Genomic DNA, 27104 nt, shown 5'->3' on the forward strand with positions numbered 1-27104 from the left:
AAATCCAAAGAACTCCCAGTTTAAGTCGTCATCTCCATGAGGCAAACTCTTAGTTGCATTCAATTTGATTTATCATTCTTTCTTCTTTAAGATTTTTCTTCATTTTTCGACCACGCACTGTTGGATGAATACCTTCAGTATAGTGTTATTGGAAAATCCCCACCTTTTATTATGCTGTCGTGCTTTTAGACATCTTTGTATTTTATTTTTTATTAATTAATGAAATATAACCTATTATCTTTGGAAAAAAAAAAGCTAGCATATGAAAATATTCAAATTTTCAAGGCTCCAACCATTATTTGACATGGTAAAATTCGTTTAGAAAAATATAACAAGAACCAACTATTTTCTAAAAATTAAAGCATAACCATAATCAATATTAATATTGTCTAATAATACCAAATATTTAAATCAATACAAATAACACAATGTTATGCATTAGTCTAAAATCTTATACATTTTAAACATAAAACATTAACTTATAGTCTTATAATAACTAATAACACAAAATATTAAGGTTTACAATACTTAAATTCCACATAAGAATAGCCATCATCCATCACTAATAACACAAAATATTAATTGTGTATGATGACCGGGCCACCGGCCAAATTCAAGTGACCCGAACTATGACCCGGACCGACTCAAAATAATGATTAAGTCTATTTTTGAGACATTTACTCGACCCTAGACCTGATAAAATCATACCAAATTAACCCCTAAAATATTCGGAGTCGAAATGGGTTTTCGGGCCATACACTAGACACAATCACCAAAAATCATTGAAATATGAGTTTTGCAATCTTTGATTGCAAAAAACAAAATTAAATACACAAAATAATAAATTTTTGTATTTTAATTTAAATTGAATTTGTAATTAATAAAATAGGACTTAACTAGTAACACTAATATAATTACATGATGACAAATTATCTCACTATCATCATCATCACCACCATCATCAAGTCATTGTGTACGTGACAACAACCAATCAGTCCCCACTCCTCACAGGACACAGACCATCAACATAATTACTAATCAATAATTGAGCAGATACAATAATTCTTATGATTCCTCACGTTTTCTGCACTAGTTTTGCTATAAACCTTAGGTTGTTATTCTCACTGCGTTGAAGTCATTGTTGGAACTTAATTGGAATTTGGGATGATTCTCTCTAGCCACTTTATCATTAGTAGGAGCTTCTAGCTGCTTATGGAGGTATGTTTCTCTATATATCTTGTGATCTTGTCAATACCATAATCTTGACTTTTCTATACTAATTCATCTCCCAAAAATGTTTACTTAAGTTATTGTAGTTCATCCATCTTGTTCTGTCACTCTGTCACCCTTGCTTTTGAGAAGGCCATGCATAATAAGAACAATCAACAAAATCGGTCATTAAAATTAGTCATAACAATGAAATACATATTGAAATATAAATATATATTAAAAATAAATTAAATAACACGTGTATTTATATATAAATATATTAGTAATTAATTTTAATAATTAATTTTATTGTACAAATAGCATATAGTACTTTTGTAAGAGAGTGTCGGAGTAGATATTATATAGATTTACGCTTTAATTAGTGAGTTGATGTTTAAAAAGCGAAAACAGAAGGATTTAAAGAACAAAATATTGAAAAATAGACTGTACTATACTTTTCAAATCCTTCTCTTTTTCTTCTTGTGGTTGAAATTCTAACCTCTAAAAATGTATAAAGATTAAAGAGAAAAGAGGGAGACATGCTTGTAGAAAAGAAACACTACTACTAAAAGAGTGACATAAGATCATAAGAAGGATTGATGAATAGAGTAAAATTAAAGAGGAGAGAAACCTAGCTATATATTCGTGTTGTTCTTTTATTGTCACTCAAAAAATACTCTCTTACACTGTGTATACACAAGCAAATCTAATGATAGAAAAAAAAAAATGAAAAGGCTAATGACAAATATTTTTAGTGAAAAAAAAAAAGAAGAGTTAATTAGTACTGATTCAAATGTAAAATAAATATAAAAAGAAAAATATTAGTTCTTAATATTCCTTAAAAGAAATTGTAGCTACTTTAAAACTTTTATTACGTTCTTTAATTTCACCTTTGTAGAATTGAGAAGAATTCTTGAATAATCCTGAAATTGTATTATTACCTCTCTGATTTTGTTATTATGGACAAGAATGTGCTAGTATTATATGTATATAATTATAGGATTATTCATGACTCATGAGCATAATTTCATATCTAATGGTTTGAGTTGCTCATTTAATTTGCCTTGCTTATCCTCAGGTTCCAGGCAACTCTTTATCTTTTCGTTGTTTGAAACGAAATTGAAAGGAAGGAGAGAGATGAATAAAATTGGAAAGAAGGTAATAATTTTTTTAGGAGAAAATGACAAATAGGTTCCTGACCTTTTGTCCCGCGGACATTTTCGTCCTTGACCATTGAAAAATATTTTTAAGTCCCTGACCTTCACAAAACTTAGACGGATCAGTCCTTCCGTCCAAATATTTCCGTCAGGAACTGATCTGTCTAAATGCCTCCGTTAGGGACTGATCCGTCCAAGTTTTGTGAAGGTCAGAGACTTAAAAATATTTTTCAATATTCAGAAAAGTAAATGTCTGCAGAGTAAAAAGTCAAAGACCTATTTGTCATTTTTTCTTCTTTTAGTATTTGGCTGGAAGGATAAATGAGAGGGGGAATATTAACAAATAACAAGTTTATTTGCTATATATACTTGGTATAGATAAGAATTTATTCAGTAAGCGCACATGCTGATCTGTAACTAAAGAAAATGACAATCCCAGTTTGTGTGTTCTTACTTCTTAGACTAATCGGTTATTCTGGTGAGAACATGTAAATAAAAATTTAAAACTTGTATGTTAAAAATTGGATTAAAAAATATTTTTTTATTTTTAAAAAATATTTTTTGTTATTGACAAAAAGATTATAAAAAATATCTACTTAGTGTAAAATTTTTAAGTTTTAAAAATAACATATTTTATTTTTTAATTATATTTGTAAAAAATTTTATTAAATTTTTTTAAAAAAAATTAAAATAAAACGAAATAAAATTTTTGAGGTAAAAAGTAAAATATTTTTAATATTAAAAACAAAAATAAGACTTAATCTAAATATTAGAATTTTACTCTTTTTTTTTGTAATCAACTAAAATTATTTCTCAAATGTATACTAATAAAAAATAGTAAAAAAGTAACATGGGACCCGCCTTCAAACTTTTGTCACCCACAAAATTCATAAATTTCTTTCAATCATGGCAGACAACTTTATTTTTTGTACCTTTAGCCACCTAATGACTTGAAGAGTTGAAGCTACTTCTCCACAAATTGGAGCCCACTTTTTTTTTTCTTTTTCTTTTTTTTTTTTTCAAATAAACTCAAAGGTAAGTTAATTCGCTAGAGTACGTAACTATGTATGAGAGTGTATATGTATTGCATCGCATGGCATCTAAACATGAGTCATCAGCATAGTAGCTAGAATCTTTCGATATTACGATTTTATAAAATTTGTACTAAATCTGACGATTTTATGATTTAAATCTTATTAAAATTTTACGTTTTACATTTTTTATTTACTTTTTCGATTTCACGTAAAATCTCGATTTTCTCTACCTTACTCATGAGTGCTTATGATACAAACAAGTCATAAAACAATGGAGAGAGGGTGCACGACATTGTTCATATATATATATATATATATATATATATATATATATATATATATATATATATATCAGATCCTTTATCTTGTATATATAGTATCAAATTATCTTGACTTTTGTTTTATATTTCACAGATGGCTTACGAAGTTTAAGTCAACCTGCCGTAATTCAATTCAACTCGGTTTTGTGAATACAGCGGTTTGTGATTGTGGTTCTGCTTTATTACAGATGGTAATTTTTTTTTTCTTTTTCTATTCTATTTTTTACTTTTTCTTTTTGTAATTAAGAAAAAGAGTATATATCCATTTTGGTCCTCAAAGAATTTCATACTGGACAATTTAGTCCCCAACTAAAATTAATTACTCGATTGGTCCCTAACAATTAATTCCGTCAGTCACTTGGGTCCTTTACTCCGTTAACTCTAACGGAGGACAAACTAGTCCTTGACAACTCTAACAGGGGACAAAATGGTCCCTGATCTCCTTTATTTGAAAACGACACTGTTCTCTCCCAATTTCCATCATATCTCGCACAACACTAGCAGTTTAACACTGTAACTTCAAACTACACAATGCACACTCTATAAATTTAATGTTCACAAGAAAAAAAATTCTCAACTTGTTCTCAACCAATTCATACTCAGGAAACTAATGCCTATATCTCTCAACTAGTTATCGTCTTCGATGGATCCCATGAATCTAGACAGCAAGTCTGATTTGTTAAGACCCGTCGTCGTCGTTGCCATCTCCCTCTTCCTCTTCCCTATCATCTCCATGACCACATTGTCCACCACTCCGATCGCTTCCTTTAGCTTCTTCTCCAAACCAATGTTCAATAATCGCTTCAGTTTTCATATGAGCGGCAACGGCGACATTGCTCGTTGTACTGATAGCTTGGAAGCGAGGTTGAAGCTGTCTGCCAACTTGGACTCTGGAAAAGAAGGAATGAAGCACTCGGTGTCTATTTCAAATGAGAATTTACATATGATGTCGAAGGAGAATCTTCTCATGGTGTCCTAATGTCCAACAATCTATATTGCTTGCTGGAGAGTGGAGAAAGGCGTGCCCTTGGAATAGTTGTGGAACTTGGTCTTGAGGATGTCGTGGACGTGTCCGGGTTGGAGGTGATGTTATCGAAGACGTGAAAGTGGATGCTTTTAGTGGGTGAAGTGCAGAGGAGGTGGATGTACCAGTAACAAAAATTTAGAAAGTGTGTGGTCCATGACATGTTGAGGTAGGTGCGATACGTGTGACAATTACACGATAGCTTAATCTTGGAGCTAAAGAGGAGGAAGGAAAAGATGAAAAAGAAGAATGTGAAGGTGAAGAAGGAGAGTATGAATATTAAGGTTATGCGAGATATGATAAAAATTGGGGAAGAATAGTGTCGTTTTCAAAAAAAGAGATGAGAGATCATTTTGTCCCTTGTTAGAGTTGTCAGGGACCATTTTGTCCTTCGTTAGAGTTAACGGAGTAAAGGACCTAAGTGACTGACGGAATTAATTGTTAGGGATCAATCGAGTAATTAATTTTAGTTAGGGACTAAAGTGTCCAGTTTAAAATTCTTTGAGGACCAAAGTGGGTATATACTCTAAGAAAAATTGATAAAGTTAAACACCGATCCAAATTCCAAATCCAAATTAACAAACTCAGCGGATGACATATTCTAAATTTGCAAGCCAACGAACATCGATCGACTCGAAGTAGGTCACAGAAAACTTGAATTATTTATCTCAATTAGCAGCATCACTTGATGTGCATAATCTAAAGGCAATAGAACACAACCACAAAACTAGCGAAAGACCGAAGGTAAATAAGTATAAAAGAATTCACAATGACTCGGCATTCAATTCACAATAACGGTGCAGTTTGAAAAACTGAACAAAGAAAAAGAAATTTGAGACCTTGTGCACAGTAACTTAGAAAAAAAATGCTATTTGTGTTTTAAAATTTGGTCAACCTTTTAAGAAAGTTATTTACTTAAATATCTACTTTTACGATATTGATGGTTTAAAAAATTAAAAAAGTTACTTATTTTTTATTTTTTTTCTCTTCTAAAAATTGAATAAAAATTCATTTTTAAAGAATATCTAATTGCACTGATAACTTAATTATTGTGTAAATAATTAAAGTTTTAGAAAGGATAGGTGAGAAATGCGTTTGTGTATAGTAATAACCGAGTTATCTGTGTTGAAAAATACGTAAAGAAGAAAAAAAATTTCTAATGATGCATAATAAATATTATTGTGCAACGTCACCTTAATAATAAGTTAATAACCCTGAAGTTCGCCTATAATTAGGCTATGGATTTCTTCCATTTTTTTAGCAAGAGGGAAAGACAAGAAAGAAAACCATGAGAAAGATATAAAATTTTATATAAAATTGATGTGCATTTTTATCTCTGAATGGATAATGTCCAAAAATTATAAAATACAGGTTTATATGTCGAAAATATTTTTGGGGATAACATCTCTATTATTTTTTATGATAGAAATGGATACTCATTGGGAGAACATTACTCATTGGCAGAACATCACTATTTGTAAATCTTAAGCCTCTAAAAATATGGAAAGCATATTGTGTAATAAGTAATGTTGGGGATACAATAACACAAAATTACTTTATTTTACTTAACATCCATAATTTTATAATTTTATATATGTAATACCTATAATTACATAATTATTATATCTAAAATTATAAATTTATTTTTCAATAATTAAAGAATATAAAATAAACAAAAAAAAAAAACTAATGCATGAAAAAAAAAGTTAAAAAAAAACAAATGATGACTCTTTATTGTTTTTCAAACTACGACGGCTAAATATTATACTGTATAATTATTCTAAATATAGTAGAATTTCTTTCGGAATTTCGACATGTGATTTTTAGTCGATTTTAGAGCTTTTCGTGTTAAATATTAATGAAAATTTTAGGGTTGCACACGAATTCAATCAGATTAGATATGATCAAAATTTTGATAAGATCCGTACTAAATTTTACGGATCGGATCGTACTGATAAAAAAATCGAAAATATACTAAAAAATTCTATTAGAAATAAAACAAAATTGAAGAACAACTCAAGAACATATCTAAAATAGAAGAACAGAGCAACTAAAATAGGGACAAACTAACATTCCAAAATATCTTAAAAACATTCTATTCGAAATAAAAAATTTGAAGAACACAGGAACATATCCAAAATAGAGGAGCAGATCTAAAAACAGAGGAACATAGCAACTAAAATAAGGGAACATGGCTCAGGCGAATGAAATGGCGACAGGAAAGCAGAAGCAGAACATCGACGAGTCGGCGATGAACAGCTCTATTATCTGAGAGTCGTATAACAAGATTTTTATCCTATTACAAACTTTGCAACAATGCCTCCCTCGTGCCCTACACGATTGCGTTGCTATTCCTTATTACAATGGGAACATGATTGAAAGATGTGTTAGGATTTGGTTGAATTAGTCCCACATTGCCTAGGATAGCAAATGGAGTGGGTGGCCTAGGCTATAAATATGAGGCTAAGTTCTCCATATTGTTTGCACCAGTCGAAAACACTTAAAGCTTGTATCTGACTTTTCTTTTCCTCTATACTCTTTGATTAGAAAGTGTTGTGAGGTGTAGTTAAATATTTGCTTTGAGAGTGTGGGTGTACTGGGGTGCCGGTGTTAGAGAGAAAGAAGTCTATGTGTTGTAACAATTTTCACATAGTGATATTCTTTGGTTGTCATTTGACAACGGCCGTGGTTTTTTTCTCCAGTAATTGGGGTTTTTCACGTTAAATTCTTGTGTTGTGATTGTGTCTATTTTATTTCTCTGTGAAAGGTATTTTCTCAAGGGGGAATGGTGTATTATTCCCAACATGTGGTATCAGAGCTTCGGTTCGGTGGGATTTATTCTTAGTATGCTCTGTAGTTGCAGCCTAGTCTGACCTTCCACATCAGAAAAGAATTTTGTCATGTGGCTTGAGGTTGATCTTTAGTTGCTGTTGTTGTTGCTGGAAGGCAGTGTGATACTGTGAGAGTGCAGTTTGGAAAGGTTCTGGCTAAGGAAAGACTTGGTATTTAAGTGTGTCCATTGTGACCCACCTCTCTTTCTTGGGGACCCTTCCTAGTGCACGGTCTACAGTTGAGTTATACTATTCCAGTATATGGTTGCAACAATGTCAGGATATTCAAGTGCTGTGAAACTTGAAATAGAGAAATTTGATGGAAGAATCAATTTTGGCTTGTGGCAAATACAAGTCAAGGATGTGTTGATACAATCAGGTTTGCACAAGGCATTGAAGAAGAAGTATTCTCATGGTATTGTCGCACTGCCATGTATAAGGATAAGTTGTGGCAATCGGGTCCACAATTGCACACGGGCATTGGTTGGTGTTGAGATGCAAGGTGTGTGGCGGAGTTATGTCGATGGCTGAAGAACTTCCAGAAAAAGCCAATTTGGAAGTTGCACCATGAATTTTCAGCAAGGTTTCGATATGTACCAAGGCAAAATACTTGGAGTGGTCTGATTCCAAGTGAGTATACTTTCATGGTGGAGTATGATAGTTCTCTGAACTATGATTGTCGGTATAGATAATGGCAGCAAAGAATTGTCGATGTTGACTATGGAAGCTGAAGATGTATGACTATTTCAATCAAGGTGGAGATTGTTAGGATTTGGTTGAATTAGTCCCACATTGCCTAGGATAGCAAATGGAGTGGGTGGCCTAGGCTATAAATATGAGGCTAAGTTCTCCATATTGTTTGCACCAGTCGGAAACACTTAAAGCTTGTATCTGACTTTTCTTTTCCTCTATACTCTTTGATTAGAAAGTGTTGTGAGGTGTAGTTAAATATTTGCTTTGAGAGTGTGGGTGTACTGGGTGCCGGTGTTAGAGAGAAAGAAGTCTATGTGTTGTAACAATTTTCACATAGTGATATTCTTTGGTTGTCATTTGACAACGGCCGTGGTTTTTTTTTCTCCAGTAATTGGGGTTTTCCACGTTAAATTCTTGTGTTGTGATTGTGTCTATTTTATTTCTCTGTGAAAGGTATTTTCTCAATGGGAAATGGTGTATTATTCCCAACAAGATATTGTAGCCAGCTTGATAAGGTGTTTTGGGCCTTCCCTCCGTATATCGAAGCATTTAAGTGCTGCAAGCCGTTTGTATCGGTTGATAGGACACATTTGTATGGCAAATATAAGGGTGTGCTACTAATTGCTATGACCCAAGATGATAATAACAATATTCTGCCTATAGCTTTTGCACGAGTAGAGTTTGAGTCTACCGAGTCATGATCTTTTTTTCTCATAAATTTGAGGTAGCACATTACTCCACAACATGGCATTCTTTTCATATCTGATAGATCTCAAGCCATATGCATTGCACCCAATAGTGGTTGACATCCTCCAACAGCTCGCTATACTTATTGCATATACATCACATGCATCTAACTTCATGACCTAGTTTAAATCAGCACAGAGCAAGCTGTATCTTATCAATGTAGCGTATAGTCCAAGCAAAAAGGGATGTGAGCGGTACATGGACGCCTGAGGGGGTTATCAAAGGATATGTTGGAATGGATACCGAAGTTTAGAAAGGAATTATGGCTCCAGCATGGTGATGAAGGTTGTAGGAATAGTCACATGACGACGAATCTCCAGAATGTATCGATGTTGTTTTAAAGGGAATGAGGAATCTTCCCATGGCGGCTATTGTGAGGGTAACTTATGAGAGGTTGCAACAACTATTTGTGTGCAAAGGTCACGAACGAAGCACATGCTCAACTGCAAGGTGGTTAGATATTTTCATAACATCTGTTTGCAGCTATAAAGAAGAATAGAGAGACCCTACTGAAGATGAAAGTCACCTACTGTGATTATCGAGCATTGGTGTTCAGTGTGGAGGAGGTGGAGCCTCTAAAAGGATGGATCCAGACTTTTTATCACGTTTGGCACAATTTGCGTACGTGCGATTGTATGTGGGCTATTCCAACCTTTGCATTATTCATGTCGTTATGCACTTGCGGCATGTTCTGTAAAGAGCATTGAGTGGGGCACCTTCTTGAATTTCATGTACCAGATGTCTTCAATTTTCAAGGTTTATAAGATAGAATTTTTACTGATATCAGACGAAAAGATATGGGACCCATGGTACGGTGCAAGGCTTAAGTCCAATCTGTCCATGTGGCGGAAGGCAAAGGGAAGATCAATTTCGATATGACTGTGAAATAAAATGGACTATGTGGAGCATTTGGAGAAGAGATGTGGTCTATGCTGACAAGAAGGTCATATCAGGCGAGGATGTTCCAACTCTCGGACCAATGAAATTTGGTTATTATTTGTATCTCCTATTTTGTTTTTAACATGCCTATGAATTGTTATTGTCATTGTGTTTGTATTGCATCTCTTTTTGAATCAAGTTGATATGCATTTTTTGTCTTTAGTATTAATATTTTTTGACTTGGGTCTCTATCGCTCAAAAAATATAGAGAGCAAGGCATTGTCAGACATAAAATTTCTTAATTTAATTACTGTCTAAATCCAACCTCCTTAATATAAGATGGTAGGACATTAGACAATGAAATAAACAACATCACACGACGTAACAAAAACAACCTAGACATACGTAAAAATACAATTGATTGAAATTTTTGTAATAGCGTATTATATATTTTATAATAACTAAATTATAATAATTAATCTTATCTAATTCAGGACTTCTGGTATTTAGTGTAATTAAATATTATAATTAAGTATTTAAATAAAAAGTACTCTAACTTATGGATATATTCATTAATAACATTAATTGATAATATCCTAATATATTTTAATTAGGTCTTATAACTACTTAAATCGAATTATCCTAACATATCAACTAATTAATTAAATCAAGTTAATCTAATATGTTATTATTCTAACACATCTAAAATAATTTTAATAAAAAAATACTCTAATTTAGGGATATAATCAAATAACAACATTAATTAATAATATCCTAATATATCCTCACTACTGATCTTCTAACTAATTAATGGCCAGTTTAAATAAACAATTTAATTAAATTTTTCTGTAAAAGGAGTTTAAAACATAAAAACTTATATTAGAAATAACTTATAAATAAGTTATTTTGTGTTTGAATTTTTATCATAGAAGTATTTATTTTAAAATTATTTTAATAAATAAGAGTGATAAAATAAGTTTTGAGAAGGAGAGAAGTCAAATTTTTTTACTTCTTAAAAAGCTTTTAAATAACTTTTCGAAAAATTAAATATATATTTAAAAAATTGTACCAAACAATATTAATGTAACTTTTTATAAGTCAAAAACTAAAATTTTTTTTTTTGAAGCTTTCCAATAATGGAGCTCTAAATTTAACAATCCTAATATGTAAACCAATTAATTAAATCAAAATAATTTAATATGTTAATATTTTAACACCTACTGTAACTATTTAAATCGAATTATTCTAACATATCAATTAATTAAATTAAGTGAATCTAACATATTATTATTCTAACATATCTTCTAACTAATTAAATCAAAATATCTTAACATGTTTATTAAAATTAAGTAAATAAAAATATCGTAATATGTCAACTAATTAATTACTTAAAACAAGAGAAAGACAAACTAATCTCAAAATTCAATGTCTTAACTATGTCTCACATTGTATTTAGTCGATTGATGTCCTTTGAGTGCATGTATTATCGATTTGTCATATGCTTTTATTGTTTCAAAGAACTTTGAGAAAAGTTTATCCGGAACTTGCTAAATTTGAAAAAAAAAATTCAAGTGTTGATCTTGGTTACATCTTATATATAGCCCATCGTACGTATCTCAGATACTGAAGCTAGAAAACCCATACAATTATATTCTGAGTGCATATATCCCAATTTTTGTAATTATTATATGTTCTTAGTACACTTGTGATATGTAATATTCTGATTGTAATTTATCTCAATGATTAACTAGATTAAAAATTTTAGATATGAAAATAAAATGAGTGATATATTTTAATATTATAATTTTTGGTATTTTTTAAAATTATGAAAAGTATATAAATTGGACTTTCGATTTGTGTTTAAAAAATAAAAAAAAGTTGGGATATACAAATCAGATTTTTTAATTTTAAACACAAATCGAAAGGTCTGAGTATAAAAATCAGAGAGCCAAAAATCGGATGGTCCAATTTCTGTATCTCTTAAAAATCGAATCATCAAATTTCTACTCCCTAAATTAAATCATCTAATATTTTAAAAAAATACCACGACAGTCACAATTCAAAAAAATACAATTGTTAATCCAATATTAAAAATAAAAACGTGTGATTAACAAATCAGAATATAACCCTTTTTTTTTTTAATTTTGGATATCAATATTCAAGATGTCACATGAAGGTTGTGGTAGGCTTAGAGAAGGGGATTGAATCTATGCCTTCTTTTTAAGTTGTTGTTATGACCCTTTTAAAACAAACTTTGTACTCAGTAGCGAAAATTTATGAGAATTTATTTTTGTCTTATGAATATCAGAAAACAGAACATAGCAGAGAAGAGAAAAGCTAACACCAGCATGTATCCTGATTTGGTTGCCTTGTGCTATGCAACCTACATCCAGTCTCCTCTACAACAATGGAAGAATTTTCACTACAGTTAACAGTATTACATACACCAATTTCACAGAATTGACCCAATCCTTTCACACTCAAGTTCTAACCTAATTTGACATTGGCTATGCTAATACCTAACTATTCACTCTTAGTGCTAACCCAACTAAGAAAGGGATACCTCACAGATACAAGATACAAGACATAGACATACCTAAAGAAATCTGAAAATTACTCTAGACTTTTCTCTCAAGTGTATCACTCAGCCTTTTTCCACTCATGGCTTTTACTTGAGCTTTCTCACAATGCCTTTTCTCACAAGAAATTACAGAAAGATAAACATTGAAAAGTACATTACAATCTGTAAAACATGAAGGAGATTGACTTCATCAGCAGTCTCTTTGCTATGTGCAAAACCAGATTCACAAACCTCAGATACAGTTTTTCAGTATTGGCCAAATGCTTCTTTGAAAGAAAGCATTACCCAAGTAGAGAAACTTCCTTTTCAGAGTACAACTCTCAAACTCTGGTTTTCTCTCCTTACTTCTGAATGACCAAAAAGTCTTCTTTTATCTCCTTGCATGTTGCTGGGTTATTCTTCCAAGGTCAACACCTTGAGTTTTGAGTTTCACCAACCCACAGACTAGCTTTTTCTCATTAAACCTCAGAGTAGAAACTTTGCTTCTGACTTCTTCATCTTGACCGAAAGCCATAAAGCAGCAACCACAATAATCTTCCAATGGTCAACTTGATCTAAGCCCTTGAAAACCAACTTGGTCCCCAAGACATGTTTGAGACCGTAGATTTACAGCAGAGAGGAACAGAAATCCTCTTTTCCATATAACCCAAAATGGAGATACACGAGAGTTGAAGATGAAGAGAAGAAAGAGTGTTGCATGTATGAGGAAATGGGTTACCTTTAATCTTTTCTTAAGCTTGATTTGGTTTGAACTCACTGATTTGACATCTGCCTTTCAAACTTAATCTCTCTATTTCTTTCTTCTTCGGTGAATGGCGTATGGGAGAAGCTCTCTCTCTTTCTTCTGTGTTTTCTGACCAAGAGCAAAAGGTGAACGTTGATTTTGTGAGAGTAGGTGAGAGAGTTTTGCTTGCTGAAATCAATCGGGCTTGGATATGGATATGGTTTGCTTGGTCCGTTTTGATTTCTTTGGCTTTGTTTTTCTTGGGCTTCGCTTGATTTACTAGCCCCCAGCCTTGTTTTATTTTGTTCCAATTTGAGCTGCTTAAATTGAATTATGGCCTGCAACACATAATAAATAATTAATAATATGTAATTATAATTAATTCACACTAATTATTTATTTGTCAAAAATAATATTTGTCATCACTAATTAATTTAGTTAATTTCTTAACTCAACATCACATGTGACATATTAGGTAAATAGATAAATTTTTACACATTATACTTTTCATTAAATAAAATATTTAATTATTTTAAATATTGTTTTTTTGAATTCATCGACGAATTAACTAATAAAATGTCATATTCATAAACTAATTTTACTCATCACGTAATTGTAACCTTGGCCCTAAAATTAAAAATATAGCTAAAGTATATTTTTTATTTTTTAAGTTTGTAATTTAAAAAAAAATATTTTTAGTGTTTAATTTTATTTAATTTTATTTTTAATATTTGTAATTTATATAAATTTGTCTTTAATATTTTTGATTTATTTTAAATAAAATTAACATCTAACAATAATTTTGATATAAATAAAAAATATTAAAGATAAAAATTAAATATAATTAAATATCAATAAAAAAAAGTATAGAGATCAATAATTTTATTAAATTTTAACCAGTATATAATCAACAAAAAAAAATAAATTATTAAATGACATTTTATACCAATCTTACACTATTAAAATTATTATTAATAATTATTTGATAACTACAAATCACAAAAGTTCCTATCACTCTTAAAAAAAATCACACCTAAAGGACAAAGATCGTACTTTACCCTTCAAAACACGCACTACCTCCACTCACACACACGTCCAGGCAAGGGAGCAAATGAAGGAAAAAGATAAATAAAAAGAACGAGAGTACAGAGCACCGAGAAGAAGAATGAGAAAGAACAGGGGAGAAGAACTCGCTGAGGGAGAGAGCCCAAGGAAGAAGGAGAAGACGGCGTCGGCAGGGAGAGGAGCCGCCGCCTAGCTGAAGAACGAAGAGTGAAGGATGAGAAGAGAGGGAGGGAGGGCGAGCAGAGAAGAAGAACGACCAGAAGAGAATGGGGAGAGGGTGAGGGCGACGGCGGTGAAATGATCCACTGCCGTCGTCTCCTGAGAGAGAGAGGGGAAGGAAGAAGATGAAGGAGAGGGAGAGAGCGGCGACGGCTAGCCATTGTCGCGCCGCCATCGAGGCCGCCGTTGAAGATGCTGGAGCTGCCGCTCTGCCGTTTTCCACCCTGCCGTTTATACTGCTCTCCCCTGTTCTGCGACGCCTTGTTCCACCCACGGAGCTGCTGTCAGCAACGTCGTCTTCCGCTGAAGCCGTTTATGGTTCTGCCACCGCCTTGAGCCACTGCTGCTCTGCTGTCCTGTCCGTTCTGCCAGCTGTGAGCGCAACTTCGTCTCCATTTTTTCGTGTTTTGACAAATTGAGGTTGGGGCTGACTTTCTTTAGAATTGATGCTTTTTAAAACTGAATACATTTAAAAGTTTAGTAAAGTACATTGGAGCTGATGGCTGTCTATGGTTTGATTACGCTTACTCTTAATGAGGGTTGATTGGATTAATTTTAATGACTTTTGGTTAAATTTTAGAAATGGAACTGGAATGGTTGGAGGAATTAAAATGGATTAATAGAATTGTGAATGACTGAATAATAGTAACTAAACATTAATTATTAACAACGCCTGAAGTCTCTTGGTAGGTGAATTAGGATTTGGACCCTTGTTTGATAATCTAATGTTTGGAAACTTAACAACTTACACATAGTTCATAATTATAAACCAAGAATGTTCATGTCGAAAATCATTTAGGATACGAGAGGTTGAGGAATGATTGAAAAATTATTGGTTTTTGATGAAACTTTAAAAGGTGGATAAGTCTAAGTCTTAGGGAGATTTTTGTCAAAATCTTTTTGAGAATTTTTAATAAAAAGTGAGTAGAAGATTGTTGACCGAAATAAGTATCCTCATAATAAGTTGAGGTTATGTAGCTACTTTAAGCTTAATGATTCTGGTTGAAGGTTATTTTTGATGGATTTAGTGAGTAAGATCTCTAGCGGCGGATGATTGATGATGGAAATGATAAGTTGGATGTTTGTAAGTTCTTGGGTCATAGGGTAAGTGGGTTATAAGGTTAGAAGTTAATTTAACGAGGTAATAATAATAATAAAGTAAAATCTAAATTGGAGCTATGAAGTGAATAGGACTTGATCTGAAAGTCTAAATTTGGTTTAAGCTTAATTAATGGAATTGAGGATTTAATTTGAGAATCTAGCTAAGTATTTAGGTTTGCTAGTAGCAACTAATAAGGTCAAAAGTAAATTAAGCTTGCTTTGAAGTGATTGGTAATAATGAGGTTAAGTATGAGAGGTTATTAATTTATGTATTAATTGATTTTTCATAACGAAAACATAATCAACTTGCATTAGCATGAGGGTTTGATATAGGAAGTGTGAGTACATGAAGTTGAGATTGAGGCTGAAGATATAAATATGATATTTTAAAAGGGATTAAGTATGTGATATTGGAGACGAGTGCACTTTAGAGAAGATTAGGGCAAGATCATGATTTTGAAGAACTATGGAGTAAAGGTAATATGACTCGCTGGTTATGTTGTAATTCGAGTTTGGATTTTGAAAGTTTGATTTGTTAGTTTTTAAAGAGAATAAAAGAAGGATATGGTGGGATTGACATAGGTGAAAGATGATATAATTGATTTTGGTTGATGTTAGTGATAGTAGTGATGTTTGAAAGTTGGGTAAAGAATTATGATTATGGATTTATGGTGGCAGACGTGAATCGTCACATGGGCGATAAGATCTCGTGTACGCGATGTCCTATGTGCATGATGTCCTGTGTACGCGGAAAGGAGCTGCATAAACGAGAGGTTGGGAAATGAAGGGAAACACTGGGTAATGTTCCGCTTGCGCGACAAGTGTTAACATATGCGAGGGTATGCTGGCTGGCCGGCATCCTCCGTCCGCAAAGATTGGTTGTTTTTTACAAGTCTATGAAGTCCTAAACCTTAACCTTTAGGCTAGCATCTCATATCAGAGGCCTTTAGAATCGCAAGCCGTAGATAACGACACAAGCCGAACCCCGATAGATGTGTTTTGTGAATTGAATTAGAGAAAATGTGATAATGATTAAGAGATGATTTAGATAACATTTATGATGATAAATGATGTGATGAGATCCGAGAGTGACACTACGATTATGGATGATATGATGAGGCTCTAGAATGGCGTTATCATAATGAGTGAAAGATATTGAGGATGATGGTCTAATACGACGATATGAGATACTATATGATTTTATGTTTAAGAGAAGAGTTGAAGTGGAATTATAAGAGAGTATTAATTTGTGGTTTATAATGGTGAATGCAATTAATGAATTTGGCAAGGACGTGGGTTTTTGTCCCGCTTGCATGATTTCATTTATTGATTAAGGACGTAAGTTTTTGTCTCGCTTTCATGATTTGATTATCGAGTAAGCATGGACGTGGGTTGTTGTCCTGCTTGTATGATGATAGTGATTCTATTACCTGGCAGGGACTTGTGTTCATCTTGGTTGCTTAATGTCCTTGATGTTTGATATTATATATTTTTAGGAGGTCAATGGATGTCCCTTCCACCTCTAGATTTTGACAAGGGACACGATCACAATGAGGATGGCGATATGTAACACGCACTTGTGGATCAGATAGTCAAACGCCTCATGGGCACGACGATATGTAACGTCCATGAGGATGCTATTTTCAAATGGGACGGCGAGACTTAACGCCCATTTGTAAAGAAGTGTCGGGTTCTAGTGGTAACCAACACTTGGTCAGTGGGTGTGCATGATTGTTTGAGTTTGCCTATGTAATTATCTAATTGCTATATGTACTGTTTGAGATAATTGTAATCTCGTGTTTGATATTGTATGCTTTGCTTGTGTTTGTTCTTTGTTGGTTTAAGGTGTTGGAGCTTGGGGTGGGTTTTGGGTTGGATCTTAGACATGGTACAGGGCGCAATGGCGTCATTTGATCCCTGTAGCCGAGTCCACCTAGTGGGATAAGACTTTTTATTGTTGTTGTTGCTGTTGTTGTAGTATTTTGTAATAATTTTTAAAATTTAAAATATCATAATAGATATAAATAGAGAGAGAATCTTGACTGTGAATGAAATATAGTATCAATAATTTAATTAAAGGTAAATCTGAACATTTATTAATATATAGGATTATATTAGACTTTTTAATTTTGATCAGCACAAGTTAACTTTGTAAAGTACCTCCTTAGGTGCTTTCAACACTACAAATGCAAATACATGACATTTTTTTTTTAAATTTACCAAACACAAAGTGAGGTGCTTGTGCTTTGGATAAAAAGTTCCTCTTTGAAAAAACTTTAGCAAACCAGACTCTTGCCCCCTTTAACTAAGTTTAAACCATTAATTGGATTTATTGGGCTAGATTCATAACTTATTCTAATTCAAACTATGTATGTTGATTCCTAACTTGACTTTATTTAATTTGATTGCTTTAAACATTTGATAATATTAATTATTAGCTTTAAGCGGGGATTTCTTGATAATCAGGAAAGAAATCATGAAAAAAAACCTTTTATATGTGAATTGCATTCCATTCTACAATACATATATGATATTATTAATTGTTTTATTCATGCAGAAAGAAGCATGGCTATTCCTATTCCTATACCCGAGTTCTTGCAAGAATATACGGTCAACTTGGTTGCTGAGTATGTAACAAATCACCTAGACTATGTGTGGAATTATGAGAAGAAATTTGACGACCTAAGCAGAGTTGTTAAGGAACTCCAGGAAGAAAGAGACAGGGTGCATGATAAGGCTGAGGAGGAGGAAGATCGATATGGGAGAGAAATATACAATGATGTTAAAGTGTGGTTAGATCGGATAGATGAAGTGATTTCTGAGTATGAAAAGTTCAAAGAGGAGCACAGAAAAAATGGGGAGTATCCCCTTTCTTTGTCAAATCTGGAGACAAGGCATAGGCGCAGCAAAACAGCCCAAGATATTGAAGAGAAGATTAGAGAACTACAACAGGAAAAGCATGATAGCATATCTCATTGTCAGGGCGCATCTTCCATGGGGTTTGCATTCGCTAATGTTGACTATGAGGCCTTTGATTCAAGAAAAGAAATCACGAGGAATATTACAAGAGCACTTGAAGACTCGCGCGCTAGAGCGATCGGGATTCACGGGCCAGCTGGTGTTGGGAAGACCACTTTGGTAATAGAAGTTGCTAACAAAGCTTGGAAAGACAAGCTATTCAATGTGGTGATCATGGTGAATGTGACAAAAAGTCCTGATATTCGAAAGATTCAAGGGCAGATTGCTGAAATGCTGGGAATGAAGTTGGAAGAGGAAAGTGAGCACGTGAGAGCACTTCGCATACAGAAGAGATTGAAGAAAGAGAAGGAGAATGCGCTTATAATCCTTGATGATATGAGTGTGAAAGTAGATTTGGATATGTTGGGCTTGGGGATTGCATCAGAGACTTACAGTGATGACATTGACTGCCAGAAGAATCTCATTGTTCCGGAAGGAAGGAAATCTTCTGCTGCTGACAATTTTCCTCCCAGCAAGAATAAGACCAAACAAAGTCCCAAAGATGGTTCTGCAGAGGAAATAGAGAAAACCTCTGTGGGTTCTGGTAAGCTGAAAACAGAAGAGCGTCACAAAGGATGCAAGGTTTTGCTTATTTCTGAGATGAGACAAGTGTTGAGCCAAATGGGTGTGAAGCCAAGCTTAATCTTCTCAGTTAATGTCCTGAGTGACAAGGAAGCCGAGACCTTGTTCAAGAAAAGGGCTGGAATTGTCGACAAAAATTTTGAACTTGGAAAAATAGCAGCTGAGATCACCAAAAAATGTCATGGTTTGCCCATGTCAATAGTTACGACAGCAAAGGCATTGAAAAATCAGAGCCCCTCAGTTTGGGAGGATACTCGTCTGAAGCTTCATAGGCAAAGTCTAACAGGAACACCTGAGTATTCTACAAGGTTGAGTTATAATCTTCTAGAAAATGAGGAGCTCAAGCTTACCTTCTTGCTTTGTGCTAGTATGGGTCATGATGCTTTAATTGCAGACTTGGTGAAACGCTGCATTGGTTTGGGTTTTCTCCAAGACATCTATACAGTAAGGGAGGCCAGAGATAGAGTACAATCGTTGCTTGTGAAGTTAAAACAATCAGGTTTATTGTCTGACAGCTATTCAAGTGATCATTTCTCTATGCAAAATCTTGTTCGCAATGCTGCTTTGTCAATAGCATCCGCGGACAACCATGTGTTCAGATTGACAAAAGGAAAACTAGATGAATGGCCTGATGAGGACAAACTTGAAAAGTACACTGATATTTTCTTACAACATTGTGATTTCATTGAGGAGTTTCCTAGAAGAATAAGATGCCCCAGGGTTAGAGTGTTTCATATTGACAATAATGATCCACATTTGAAAATACCAGATAACTTTTTCCAAGAAATGAAAGAACTCAGAGTGTTGATTTTGACTGGCATCCATCTCTTACCGTTGCCCTCATCAATTGGATACCTAACAAAACTCAGAATGCTCTGTTTGGAGCACTGCAAAATAGATGAGAAAAGTTTGTGCATCATTGGAGAGTTGAAGAATCTAAGAATTCTTAGCTTTTCAGGATCTGAGATTGAAAGCTTGCCTGTTGAGTTGAAGAACTTGTCTAAGCTACAAATCTTTGACATAAGCAATTGCACCAAACTTGGTGGTATTCCGCCCAAGGTAATATCAAGTATGACCAGACTGGAGGAGTTGTATATGAGAAACACTTCAATTCAATGGAAGATTAATGAAGAACAGGAAAACCAGAGTGAAATTGCTAGTTTATCTGAGTTGGGGCATCTGAATCAACTATCAAATTTAGACCTTCAAATCCCAAGTGCTGCCCATCTTCCCAAGAATTTGTTCTTTGACAGGCTGCAAAACTACAAGATCATTGTTGGCTCTTCTGAGAGATATTCAAAGCAAGAATTCAAGATGCCAGAAAAGTATGAACTGGTGCGCTTCTTGGCAATACAGCAAAAATATGGCTTTGACATTCATTCTCAGAACGAGATCAAGATGTTGTTTGAAAGAGTTGAAAATCTTCTGTTGGAAAAATTCAATGGCGTTCAAGATCTTTTTTATGAGTTGAATTTAAAAGGATTTCCCTGTCTTAAAGAGTTGTTCATTGTAAGCAATTCTGACATTTGCTCCCTCATCAACCCAAAAGACAGGAAGCGTCCTGAGATGGCTTTCCCTAAATTAGAGTTACTGGATCTCTATAAGCTCAAGAACATGAAGGAGATATGCTCATCATCTTGTGAACTTTCAAAACCTTCCTTTGGTAAACTGAAAATCATCAAGATCATGCTTTGCAGTGCATTGAAGAATGTCTTTCAAATCTCTCTGGTTGGATTTCTAACCGCACTTGAAACAATTGAAGTTTCTGAATGTAGCTCTTTGAAGGAGATTGTCCACGTAGAGAATACAAGTCAAATTGGAACTCTTGGGTTTCCTGAACTACGTCATTTGTCTCTACGATCTCTGGTTGAATTTGTTGGATTTGATCCCATTTTGCTTGAAGATTCTAGAATACTATTCCACGGAAGGGTGCGTTCAAAGTTCAAACTAACATATAAATTTGTTTTTCTTCTATATTATCTATTCATATTTTACTAATAAAAAATGTTAATTATATGTAAGTCTTAAATTTTTGTGGAAGATAATATATCTGCCAAAAAAAAAAAAACAAAATCAGCAAAAGTCATACGCTAAACCAGTAATTCTTATAGAATATATATTCGAATATGAAATACATATTGAAAATATGTGAAATAACACATGTATACACAAATGCATGATTATTGGTTTTTGGTATACACATAACATTTTTATAATCATACCCTATTTGATTAAACTTAAGAAATATTTATTTTCTAATGTAAATTTATGAATTGAGAAATGCAAAATCACTTAACATTTCTAGAGTTACTGATTGTATTGTTGCTTGGCAGGTTGGAGTTACCAAATTGGAAAGGTTGGAGTTGTCGGCTATCCAAATTGACTGTATATGGAATGATGGCCAAAGCTCTCATTTTGGAAATTTGATACATCTGGACGTGAATAATTGTGGCAATTTAAAATATTTATTGTCATTATCTGTAGCCAAGGGTTTAGTGAATCTTCAGAGCCTTTTCATTAGTGAATGTGAGCAGATGAGATGCATCTTTAACCAAGAGCAATGTCGGGATAGTAGTAAGAAGGTATGGAGGTTGGTAACATTTTGATTTCAATTCTTATATTTTCTATATACGAAATTGTGGAAATTATAGAAGAATGAAACTCATGAATCATACCATGAAGTTGTGGGAGAGGATGATAGAGTGAAGGTTGAGACAAGAGACTCTAGTTAAAAAAAAATTAATTTTATGTCGGATATATCTATTATAGAAGCTATATACTACTTGTTAAGGGAAACGGTGGACAGGTATTAGAGCAATTAGAAAGATTTATATATGGTCTTTATTGACTTGGAAAAGAAATACGATAGGCTACCAAGTAAAGTCCTATATATGGAAAGTCTTGAAGAAAAATGGAGTAAGGATAACATATATCGTGCAATTAAGGATATATACAATGGGGTTACAACTAGTGCAAGAACCAAGGTGGCAGTATAATAGAGGAATTTTTATTGGTGTAGGTCATCTCTAAGCTCTTACCTTTTTACACTAGGCTTGGAGGTGTTTACTGAGCATATTCAGTAACCTGTATCACGATGTATACTTTTTGCTGTTGACATTGTCCTTATAGGAAAATCAAGGAAAGATTGAAATGAGAAGTTAAGTTTCCGGGGACAATTTGGAAGTATATGGTTTATGCATAAGTCGTATTAAGACAAAACATATAGTGTAAGTTCAGCATGAGAACATAGAAGTCAAACAAAGAAGTGAAAATTGGAAAAAAATATCACAGCATAGGTCAAGACGTATCTTAGTTGTATTGCTCAAGATAATGGAGAAATAGAGGATTATGTAAACCATAGAATTCAACCAGGTTAGTCAAAGTGGATTTGATAAGTGTTTCGGGTATCATACGAGACAAAAAGGGTACTTCAAACCTAAGGATAAATTTTATCATACTGTTATTAGACTAGTTATGTTGTATGGAATATAATATTAGGTGAGAAAAGGTGAATATCAGCATAAGCTTGGTGTGAATGAAATGAGGATGCTTAGTGGGATGAGTAACCATATGCGAATAGGCAGAATAAGGAACAAGGACCTAAGAAAAAACTCGGAATGGCGCATATTATTGAAAAATGGTAGAATCTCGTCTTAAGTGGTTTAGGTAAACGGAGAGAAAATCAACAAAACATCCAACAAGGAAGATATATTAGATGGGAGATAAACTAGTAGTTAGAGGCAGAAAGAGATCTAAGAAGTTTGCTCAAGAGAGATTTAAGCATAAATGAATTTAATAAAGATATGCATGACAAAAATAATGATATCATTTTATTCATGTAACCAATTGTATCCAGTGAGATAAATATGTGTTGTTGTCTTTAGAAATTATATTTTTGACTGCCAATAATATTGATATGACCCTTGAAAATAGTTATTCATGCAGTGGCTATGTTTTATTGACGGTAAGTATTGTGTTTTCATAGATGAGCTTCATATACATGTATTTTATGCATAAAATTTTTCTCTCCATCTTTACTTTTGAAAAAAAGATATCCTTTCTGATAATTATTCTGGCTGCTTGGTTGGCAATCAATATATACTGCTATTTCTTAATTAAAATAAAAGAAACCTATATAATCTACTTATTTTCTCCATTGGTTTGATATATTTTACCTTGTTAATTTGATTATCTTGTGACTATTTTGAACCAAAACAGGATAGCATCTTTCCAAAGTTGAAGAATATCAAATTGAGTAGCATGAAGAGGTTGAGTGAAATATGGAGTTTTGGAGTCCGCAAAGATTCCTTTGGCAAGTTGGACACTCTAATCATTGAGAAGTGCGACAAATTAGTGAATGTGTTTCCAAGTTACTTGGTGGGAATATTTCGGAGCCTAAGTAGTTTGAGGGTTACTAGTTGCAATTCAATGGAAGCTATATTTGACCTAGCTTTTAAAAACAAATATGCTAAGTATGTAAGCCGTTTGCAAGAAGTTCATTTGGAAACACTCCCAAAACTGGAACATGTATTGAGATGGAGGGAAAATCAAGAAGGGATTTTTTACTTCAACCATCTGCAAAAGATGTATGTTCAAGATTGTGAAAACTTGGAAAATATGTTTCCAGTTTTTGTGGCCGAGAATCTGGAAAATCTTGAATACCTTGTGGTATTGGATTGCATTCGGCTGAGGGAAATTGTGGCTAAGGGAGAGGAAGAAGATATAAAAAGAGGCAGAGAATTTAAACTTCCCAAACTAACCACTCTCAATTTTTCAAAATTGCCAAAGTTCAAGAGTTTCTATCCAGGAGTTAATGGATTAAGTTGTCCACTGTTGAATGAGCTATCTATTGAACTTTGTGACAACCTAGAATTATTCACAGAAGAAAAAGTAGATGCATCATCTGGAAAAGAGAGAATCCTTTTCCCTGAAGAGGTAATAGCAAACCTACTTTCAATTTAGTTTTAGTTTTAATGTTTGTGAGATGAAATTTTAGTTTGTGGTTTATAGTTTTGTAATTGGGATAGAGGCTTTAACTATATAAAAATAATAGCTTTTCAATTCTTGAGAATTGTTTCTAGTTCAGGAAAGTAAAGGAAACAGAAGAAAAAACAAATTAGAGAAACAAAATGCTATGTGCATACCATAAACCAGTCACCATCTATTTGTGTATAAATATATTTATAGTTTAATTTATTTTCAATGTGTATTTTGTATCATGTATTCTATATGAATGGCTAATTTGGTAGCTGATTTTTTTTGTACAGCTAACATATTAAAGAAAATAGTCAATTAAATGTTACATATAGTTTTTCTCTTCCTACATTCAACTTTTATGTATATTTACAATTTTTATTTTCTCTGGTTTCATCATTTATTTTGTATAGGTAATCAATAATTTGAAGTCCATGCAAATTGAGTGGCAGCATGCAAAGTCGTCAACTCGTTATCGAAGAGACAACTTAGAAGAGCTTCGCTTATCAAGATTAAAGAAAACTGAAGTTATATATTCTTTCCTGCATAGCAATCCTAATCTGAAAAGCTTATGGTTGAATGATTGTTCCTTCAAAGTTTTGATGCCTCTTGAAAAGCCAGCCAATTTTGAAAGTTTAGGTGTTGTTCCAAAATTGAAAAGCTTGAAGTTAACGAACTTATCTAGGCTTGAGAAGATTGGCTTTGAACAAGATGCAATTCTTCAAAGGATAGAGTTCTTGATCTTAAAGAATTGTCATGGGTTGAGCACCATAGCGCTGTCATCTGTATCTCTCGCGTACTTGACAAATCTAGAAGTAGTTGATTGTCAAGGGCTGAAATATTTAATGTCACTACCAACTGCTAGAAGCTTGAGTCAACTCAATGTCATGAAGGTAATTGATTGTAAATCTCTCACGGAAATTGTATCGGAGCAAGGGAAAGAAGAAGAAAATGCATTATGTGAGGTCAACATTCTTTTCAAACAATTGAAAACTCTAGAACTTGTCTCTCTGAAGAGCCTAGAAAGCTTTTGCAACTCCGAGAGTTGTGTGTTTGAGTTCCCATCATTGGAGAAATTGGTGGTGAGTGCTTGTCCCAAAATGGAAAGTTTCTGTCGAGAAGTCAAGAGCACACCAATTCTGCAGAAGATATATGTTGTGCATGATAAAGAGAAAAAGAGATGGTGCTGGAATGGCCATCTACAAGCTACAATACAAGACATGTTCAAGAACAAGGTATGCGTATTGGGACCAAGAACTTTTTTTGTGACTGAAAAAAAAAAAAAAAAAAAGAAACAAAACACAAGCCAAGCCAAACTAGCTATAACTAGTAGTCTCCTGCACTAGGATTTGCTCCAAATCTATACCAGACTTGATCCAAGAAACATGAGCTGAATCACTTCTTGCTCCAGATTTAGCCAACCAATCAGCGACACCATTAGCTTCCCTTCGAATCAGATGGAATTGGACCTCCCAGTCTTTGGAGAAAAGATCTTGGAGTTTTAACACAATATCCTTCACCTCATGTGTTTGGGTGGTGATGTTATTCAACACAAGATATCGAGCGAGTCCGTCTCACAAATAACACTCGTGCAACCAGCTTCCCAGGCTAACATCAGCCCTTGCCAAGAAGCCAGCAGCTCACAACGATAAACAGATCAGAAAAGAAAAGCACCTGAACGGCCCAACACCCATCTCCCTCTATCATCCCTTAGAACACAACCAAAACCAGCTCGCTGGACTCCCTGAAGAACACTAGCATCGTAATTGACCTTGAAAGTGCCGTTGGGTGGAGGCTCCCACTTAAATTTCCTTTCAATATCTGAATAGATAATCCGGTTGTAATGAAGGTTTCTAAGATCAAAGCTCATATTTCTAGCTAGGATATTTCTAGCTAGGATTGCCACTTTCTTATCGGACCAAATTTCATCCGGGTTGAAAATCTCATGACATCGATGCCTCCATATCCACCATATTCCCGATGCGAAGAGGCAGTCCTTACTAGATATGCCCTGTTTGAGCCAAGGAGCTAAATCGGATGATCCTCTAGTCTCGATGAACGAAGGGTCGATGATATTCCAAACAGCTTTGGCCCTGTCGCAATCTCTAAAACAGTGCAGAATTGATTCAGAATGGGCACCACGCCTCTTACAAATATCACTAGGTGTTAACTTGCGCTTGAACTGGAGCGCGTCAGTAGGGACAGCATTGTGAAGCGAAAGCTAGAATAAGAACTTGATCTTCTCCGGGATGAAAGGCTTCCATATCCAATTCCAGTCTTCGCTTTCATCCCATTGGAGTTTTCTTTTCGCTAACCAAAGATATCCACTTCTGGAAGAATACTCCTTTGTTGAGGCAGCAGCCCAAACCCACCCTGGGCCATAATGGTTGTTACCAGGAACAAGCAACTCAATTAGGGACGAACGAATATGATGAGGAAGAGGAGAATAGAGCTTGCTGAGATCCCATCAACCATTGCAAATAACGTCATCTAGAGAAAGGTGGAGGTCAGTTATATGAACGTATGGAATTAAGTCCGCAAGCTTACCCAAAGGAGACCATTGATCAAACCACAAGGATTGAACCAAAGTACCATAGCACCACGCAAAGCCCTCTTTCAAGCTATTGAACGCTTTTATCACACTTTTCCAAACATAAGAAGCCCCAACAACCTCCACAAAACCTTTTCCAGCAGACAAATACTTTTTAGTTAGGAGTTGTACCCATAATTTCTCTTTGCAGTGAAGAAGTTGCCAAACAAGCTTTTCCAGAAGGGCAATGTTCACACACCTAGAGTCCCTCACCCCTAGGCCTCCGTGTTTTCTTGGAGCGATAACCTTAGTCCAATTCACAAGGGATAGTCCCTTCCCATCAATCTAACCCTTCCAAAAGAATTGTCTCAACATTGAATCAATTTTTCCACAAGAGGGAAAAAAGACTACTTGCA

General features: G+C 33.9%; 1 protein-coding gene across 4 annotated transcripts in view; it reads left to right on the forward strand.

The window, feature by feature from the left end:
- The first annotated feature begins 912 nt into the window (after positions 1–912).
- Positions 913–27104, forward strand: part of LOC112726852 (uncharacterized) — a 38054-nt gene continuing 11862 nt past the window's right edge. The window contains exons 1-7 of one of the 4 annotated variants that reach the window (XM_025776393.3): positions 913–1218; positions 2288–2367; positions 3815–3911; positions 18142–21113; positions 21518–21766; positions 23403–24119; positions 24572–25393. In XM_025776393.3, the coding sequence (XP_025632178.1) occupies positions 18150–21113; positions 21518–21766; positions 23403–24119; positions 24572–25393 (4752 nt within the window). In that variant the 5' untranslated portion in view covers positions 913–1218; positions 2288–2367; positions 3815–3911; positions 18142–18149. Of the gene's footprint in view, positions 1219–2287; positions 2368–3814; positions 3912–12202; positions 14904–17080; positions 17334–18141; positions 21114–21517; positions 21767–23402; positions 24120–24571; positions 25394–27104 lie in introns of those variants that run through there. The other 3 variants (XM_025776394.3, XM_025776396.3, XM_029290577.2) reach the window with 3 other exon arrangements.

This window comes from Arachis hypogaea, chromosome 12, assembly GCF_003086295.3.
Source record: "Arachis hypogaea cultivar Tifrunner chromosome 12, arahy.Tifrunner.gnm2.J5K5, whole genome shotgun sequence".
NCBI lineage: Eukaryota > Viridiplantae > Streptophyta > Magnoliopsida > Fabales > Fabaceae > Arachis > Arachis hypogaea.